This window comes from Anastrepha obliqua, chromosome 6 (genome assembly GCF_027943255.1).
Source record: "Anastrepha obliqua isolate idAnaObli1 chromosome 6, idAnaObli1_1.0, whole genome shotgun sequence".
NCBI lineage: Eukaryota > Metazoa > Arthropoda > Insecta > Diptera > Tephritidae > Anastrepha > Anastrepha obliqua.
In genome coordinates, this window is record NC_072897.1 from 47,767,286 (window position 1) to 47,773,990 (window position 6,705).

General features: G+C 40.4%; 2 protein-coding genes across 2 annotated transcripts; one reads left to right on the plus strand and one right to left on the minus strand.

The window, feature by feature from the left end:
* Positions 1-3,978: 3,978 nt before the first annotated feature.
* Positions 3,979-5,268, plus strand: LOC129250477 (putative nuclease HARBI1). The gene is made up of 4 exons (XM_054890102.1): positions 3,979-4,226; positions 4,280-4,674; positions 4,748-5,002; positions 5,146-5,268. The coding sequence occupies exons 1-4, from the start codon at positions 4,172-4,174 to the stop codon at positions 5,266-5,268; spliced, it is 828 nt and encodes a 275-aa protein (XP_054746077.1). The 5' UTR covers positions 3,979-4,171.
* Positions 5,269-5,351: 83 nt separating this feature from the next.
* Positions 5,352-6,118, minus strand: LOC129250478 (uncharacterized). The gene is made up of 2 exons (XM_054890103.1): positions 6,111-6,118; positions 5,352-6,011 (listed from the first exon to the last, which is right to left on the minus strand). The coding sequence occupies exons 1-2, from the start codon at positions 6,116-6,118 to the stop codon at positions 5,420-5,422; spliced, it is 600 nt and encodes a 199-aa protein (XP_054746078.1). The 3' UTR covers positions 5,352-5,419.
* Positions 6,119-6,705: the final 587 nt, after the last annotated feature.

A 6,705-nucleotide genomic window follows, 5' to 3' on the forward strand; every position in this document is an offset into this window, starting at 1 on the left:
GTTAACCCACCACGAACTAAGAGGGAAGCTCTTGGCTAGGGAGAACGGCGGAGGCCAGTCAATCACCATGCGGAGATTACTGTACCGACGACCATCCCACTGATAGTCACTAACCTGGTATCCCATCATCTCCTCTCCTGTACCCCCCTAATCCAGGGTGTTACGCGTCACCGTGCCAATGGATGGTTTGCAGCCAGGGGTATCCGGCTGTATTTTAACAGCGCCCTTCTGCCTGAGTCACCTCAGGCAGAATGATTTTCCATGGTAGAGGGGACTGCCATGGTCGACGTCTCCCTTTTCCTCCCTAAAAAATCTTAGTCCAACCCGCTCGCCACGTCGAGTAGTGCGGACGATTATGAAATGAAAAATGAACAAAAAAAACCTAGCTTCGGACAACCAAGGCAACCCAAAATTAACACCAAAGGGGGCCCGCCTTGATGTGGTCCACCGAGAAGACATCCCCAACCGACCTCATCTGCGGAAGCGAACGAGGTTGTCACAGACAACGAAGAGGTGGTTTCCAACTCCGGCATGGTAGGCGAACTCTTCGAAAGGGTTACCTTACAGGACTTGGAGGGAAACTACTCCGATCTCTCTGCTATGGAGGAGTCTCTCCCCCCTACATCCGATGAAGAGAACGCAGACCAAACCGTGGTTGGTTCAATAACGAACAAAAGCGATGGTGAGAAATGTATAAATCAATCTTCACTCATCCTCCGTCTCGCAGAAAGAAAGGAACCATGGGTCGTATAAGATCGGGTTTGTGGTTTGAGCAGTAGAGAATGCAAATTGTTTATGTCACTGACAAAGGTAAGCCCAGGTCGTGCATACTAGCAAAGAAATGTATTAATGTGTATGTACTTATACAATTTAGCGATGCGGGCAGCGTCATTATATCGGTGGAGTCCAACGGAAGGACGATATGGCTTGCCTCCGCTTATATGGCACACGGCGCGGAGCAACCTCCTCCATCACCACTCATAAGAGGCGCAGTTCATAAGGTATTGAGGTTCGGCACCCCATTCATACTGGGAGCAGATGCTAATGCACAATATCATGTCTGGAGCAGTTCAGACACAAACGCACGTGGTGAGTACATCTTTGAATTCATTATGTGCAACAATCTTTATATTAGTAACATAGGTGATACCCCTACTTTTGTAACAACTACGAGAAGTGAAGTTCTAGACATCACGTGTGTCAATGAACGAGGGGCCCAAATTTTAAAAGACTAAAGAGTGTCTACAGACAACTCCTCAGATCATAGGTACTTAATGTACAGTATTTCATTGCCAACTAAACAGTGCAAGCCGGTTACAAACCGCAGACGCACAAACTGGGGGATGTTTGAAAGCATATTATCTAGCAATCTCCCTGCCGCAACATACCAAATTAACTCCGAAACACAGCTCGACTCAGTGGTTGATGAGCTGACTTCAGCATTTCAACAAGCTGCGAAAGCAGCATGTCCTCGGAGAACGAGAAGAGGGAAACCGAAACCTCCATGGTGGTCCACTGATATAGCAAACCTTAGAAGGGAATGCAGAACTATGTATAACGAAGCGAGAAGGACCAACTCATGGGACAGATACAAAGAATGCCAGCGTGAATTAAAGTATGCCATATGGGCAGCAAAAACGGTGTCTTGGAGAAACTTCAGTCAAAAGATAGAAAGTGTTTCGGAGACCAGTAGACTCCGGAAAGTAGTATCAACAAGTCCCAGCAACCCGAGCTACCTCATAAAAGAGAATGGCAATTGGACAACCAGCAGTGAATAAACACTAAAATTACTAATGCAGACGCACTTTCCAGGTTGTCTCTGCAACGAAGACAGTAGAACCCACCCTATAGTTCGCTACGAGAATCCCCCAATAGATTTTATAACGGAGGATAACAAAAAATTTGTCATTGGCAGCTTCAAATCTTACAAATCACAGGGACCTGATGGAATAATTCTCGGTGATTTGCAACACACAAAACATATGATTGCACCTACACTCGCTTTAATTTTTGAGGCAGCGATACGTCTTAACTATATCCCAAAGAAATGGGCACACGTAAAAGTGGTATTCATTCCCAACGGTAGTATTCATTCCCAATTAGCCTTTCTTTTTGTTAAAATCTTTAGAGCGGTTGCTAGATGTGCATATCAAAGGAAGGATTAGCGACAAACATACAGCAAAAGCAAATCAGTGGAAACAGCGCTCCATGAGCTAGTTCACACCGTTAAGAAATCACTTCACTACAAGAATACACCCTCGCTGCCTTTCTAGACATCGAAGGTGCCTTCAATAATATATATCCGGAAGCAATTACCACTTCGCTAACGGAAATGGGAGTAAGCAATGCACTAGTCTAATTGTAAAGAAAGCAAACGAAAGATGGCGTAATGAAGCCACCTGCAAAATCGCCCGTCAACTGTGGCTCTAAATGCTAAACGCACAGAATCTCTGCTAAGCCAAAATAAACACAGTCTTTGCAAATTGATCTCAGTCATAATGGGCCAATGCCTAAGAGGTAGACACGCCCAAATGATGGGTGTGCAAACACATGACTTCTGTAGAAGTTGTCTAGATGAGGACGAGGAAGAGACAATCTCGCTCCCTCTGTGCCACTGTCCTGCTCTATCCAGACGCAGGTTTACTATTCTGGGTGAACAATTTTTTGATGAGTTGGAAGATCTCAGTTCTACAGAAATCAGATATTTTAAAATTTTTGAAAAGCACACACTGGTTTTAGGAGAGATGACCAGCTCCCCACGCGGCATCACAATGGGCTATGAGCCTGAGTGTGTCCCACAGGACAACTGCTTCAACCAAACCTATGATGAGTAATTTGGATTTGTCCTCCAATGGAATTTGCAAAAAATCATTCGTCATTAGGTATTTTTTTTGTGACATGGCAGGGTTGGATGTAATTTTTGCTTGACCCAGTATCGATAAGCATTTTAAGGATTTTACCGTTCTTCGTTTTGCATTGTACGTAAGGCAACGAAGAACTGTTCATTCTAAAAAATGAATGTCGATATGACCTTGGGTTTCAGGAAGTGAATTTCCTTCAGCGTATGTCTGAGCTGGTTGTCCGTTTTCTTCAGCTGTCAGTCAATGCGGCTTCATACTCCTAAGGAGTTGGAGTCCAGTCTTGTTCATAGTATTGATGGGTGTTATATTGTGGGTCGTGCTGATAGTCTTGTTGGTAGTTTTGATGGTCTTTTCATTTCTGCTCTGTTCATATAATTGACCGCTCTTGAATATAAAGACATATCAACGTCCATTGGTTTTGGGCGAGGGAGTTGAGGTTTAGTAGGAGGTTGACCTAGTGATCTAGGTTGGTAATTGCGGTAATTATTAATGGGAACCTGAGTGCGATGATAATTTGGAACGTTCTGTGGTTTTATGCTGGGTCTTGGCATGAATGCCAACTGGACACTGGATAAAAATCCTTAACAGGCTTTTTTGGTGGGAGAGGTGGTCGAAAGTCGTGAGGCTTCCTGAGAACGAAAGTTTTGGTTCTCTAGTTGTAGGCAAAGGTGGAGAGCTTGAAGAAGATCTACTGGCTCTCTCATACCCAGAAGTTTTGGTAGGTCGCTTTCCAAACTCGTATAAAAGTGTCGAGGACTTTATCCCTATATGTTCGGGTAAGTAAATGCATAGATTCTGGCCCACCTTCCATGTATCCCAAAATGTACCTTCCATGTGCTTGTTCAAAATAAGAGAGAGATGCGAATAAAGGAGTTGATAAAATTCTTGAATAATGAAGTATCCCTGCACTAAAGAGGTCATTTGGTAGGCCGACTTCCTAAGCTCAAGTTTGCAATGCATAACTCTAAAAAATGTGTATGCAATGCAAAGCAGAGTTTTAATTGCAACCATGCTTTGCATAAAACAGCTTTGCATGAAAACGGCGTTTAGGGACATAAAACATGTGTCAAAAGTAGATAATAAAACAAAGAATTTAATTATTCGTGAAAATGGAATCGACAAGGAATACTTAATTTGTTTTATTGGCAAGTGCTGAAGAACTAATGCATAAGACTAATACATGAAATATTGATTTAATAAGACAACTTATTAAAAAGAAAAAAAACAAGCGGTATAATTTTTTAAGGACACTGAAGGCATCGAAAAGAAAGGTGATAAAAAATAAAAAATTTTGCGAATCTGTTTCACTAATGGATGACGACACATTTTATTCCCATTTTCGAATGCAAAAAAAATACCTTCAAGGTGCGTAAAAATGAATTTGAAATACAATATATAATAGGTCACCAAAATTTTAGAGGTTGATAACAATGTTAAAACCAATGTGGACCGAATCATCAGCGGGTCGTCCTGCAGCTTCCCTAGAAAAAGCATTGCACCTGACAATTTGGAACTTGCGAATAACACATCATTTCGACAAATTAGTGACAGATTTAATGTAGGAATGGGCGCTACGTATAGAACTTTTATTAAATCGCTCAAACTTATATGTCGCTTAAAATCGACCTTAATAAAATTTCCAAGTACTACTGCAGCTCAACAAAAGATCGCGGATGGTTTTTCACAAAGTCGTTACAACATATTTCCTTTTGTGTTAGGTTGTATCGATGGGACACACATCCATATATCACAGCCAAAACACGATGCCATTAGTTTCTATAACAGAAAAGGAATGTTTTGCATCATTGCACTGGTAACTTTGTAGATATACAGATATTTTATCAAACTATACATATATATAAGTACATAATAAACAATTTGTATAGGCCGTTGTTGACAGCGAGATGAAATTTTTGGACATCTTTGTCGGTTGTCCCGGGCGATGTCATGACGCTTCAGTATGGCAAAGAAGCCCACTTCGAACAGCTATAATTAACGGCGAAATAAGTATTCCCCCAAGTCATCATTTCTTAGGCGACGCAGCCTATCCACTGGACACCTTTCTAATGGTTCCGTACCGTGACAATGGCTTTTTAACACCGCAACAGAGTAAGTTCAACACTATTTTAAGCTCCAATAGAGTTTTTGTTGAACAGGCGTTCGGAATATTAAACAAAAATTTAGAATATTGAAATTTATTGGTGCACAACTCGCCCATGTTCCAAAAACAATCGTTTTGGCGTGTATGATTCTACACAATCTGATTATCTTTAATGAAAAACAGCATAACACCCATTTCATCGAACTGGAGGAAAAGGAGTCAGAAGTTGGCGTTAGCATTCCATCGCTGGCAAGAGATGAAGCACAAGAGAAACGAAAAGGCTTGGCAGCGTTGTTTTCAGGCTGAAATGGTAAATTACATCTCTTAAATGAGACAAAATTTGTTAAACACAAAAAAAAAAACAAAAATTTTATTGACTTCAGGTCTCTGGTAGCTTAGCGCTTATAATAAAAACATTTTATAATTAAAACACTCTGATTTTTTATTGATTTAGGGATCAATCACGGTTTTTCTCTCCTATTGCTTCGAATAAGGCACGAAGTTCTTTCAGTTCAGCAAGTTTTTCTTTTTCGACTTCTAGCTTTTCGTTTTCAAGTTTAAGCAACTTATCCAAAACCTCACCATCCTTTTCCGATTCTTTTTCCAAAAATTCAATCACGTCATTTTTCTTTCTTTTCCTTGATGTTGTGGGCGCTAAGTCTTCTTCACTTGTTAAAGAAACCGGAGAAGAAATCGTTGGGTTTATAGTTATTTCTTCGAAAGAATAATCAGTCATTTCTAATGGCACATTAATGCTGCTACGGCTCCCAAAAACTTTATCTATTTCGTCAAAGTATTCCCAGTTTGATGGAGCTTCACCAGATGTATTGTTTCTTTTTTTGATGCGTTTATAGGTTCCCATGATGTTTAAGAAACATCTAGTTATATCGTCTCTGGAAAAGGGAAAAGAGCTTTCCACATCTTTAATTTCTCGCCATATAGTTTCCCAAATGGTATTTCGTTTCTTTTTTTTGCCACTAAAATCAGCTTCATGGCGAAGTCTTGTCGTAATTAATAACTTTTTGCGTTCATGTGTCCACTTCTTTTCTCTGTAACATAGATATAAATATACGTTTTCAATTATTTGTAAAGATTCAAACATAAATAAACAAATTAATAGTATATTTATAATAAATAAAGCGACTTACTCTGCCATTGTAGTTTCTTTGAACACGCTTTGCATACCAAACAAAACTGATGCACGATTTTGACATTTTATGCGCATCTAAATGAGTTGCCAACCGATTAGGAACATGAGGCGTTGCCATAAAATTCACGAATGCATTTAGGAGCTATATGAGTTGTAAATATACATTGCAACTTGCATTTAGGAAATGGGCCGTACTCTAGGGTACCTAGATCTCGCTTATCGGCGTAGTGGAGTGTAAGGCATCTTGAAATAGCCTTCCAGTCCAATGGTGTGTTATAGGATTCTAGGGCAATGTCGGCGTTGCCCATTACCTTATTCCTTATAACATTAAGAAAGCCATAATATTTAGGGGCGCCTTTGAGGGGTTCGTAGATATGGAGAATGCGATCTACACTCTTCTTCCAGTTATATTCTCGAGGTTTTCCTGAAAATTCTCGCAAGCATCTGACTACGGCTGGTATTCTAGTCTAGTCTAGTTCACCAATGTTGTTTAGATGATTTGCGTCAACAGTGCGTCATTGATATTGGAAAAGTTTGCATTAGGATTAAGGGCTGCTTGTACTAGATTCGGTCCTTGCTGTCTCAAAATATTT

Bases quoted from the DNA above. Each gene is read 5' to 3' on its own strand.
- LOC129250477 (XM_054890102.1), top strand. From the start codon at position 4,172: ATGGATGACGACACATTTTATTCCCATTTTCGAATGCAAAAAAAATAC. The intron at 4,227-4,279 runs GTGCGTAAAAAT...CCAAAATTTTAG, and splicing joins GCAAAAAAAATACCTTCAAG to AGGTTGATAACAATGTTAAA. The intron at 5,003-5,145 runs GTTTTTGTTGAA...AATGAAAAACAG, and splicing joins CTATTTTAAGCTCCAATAGA to CATAACACCCATTTCATCGA.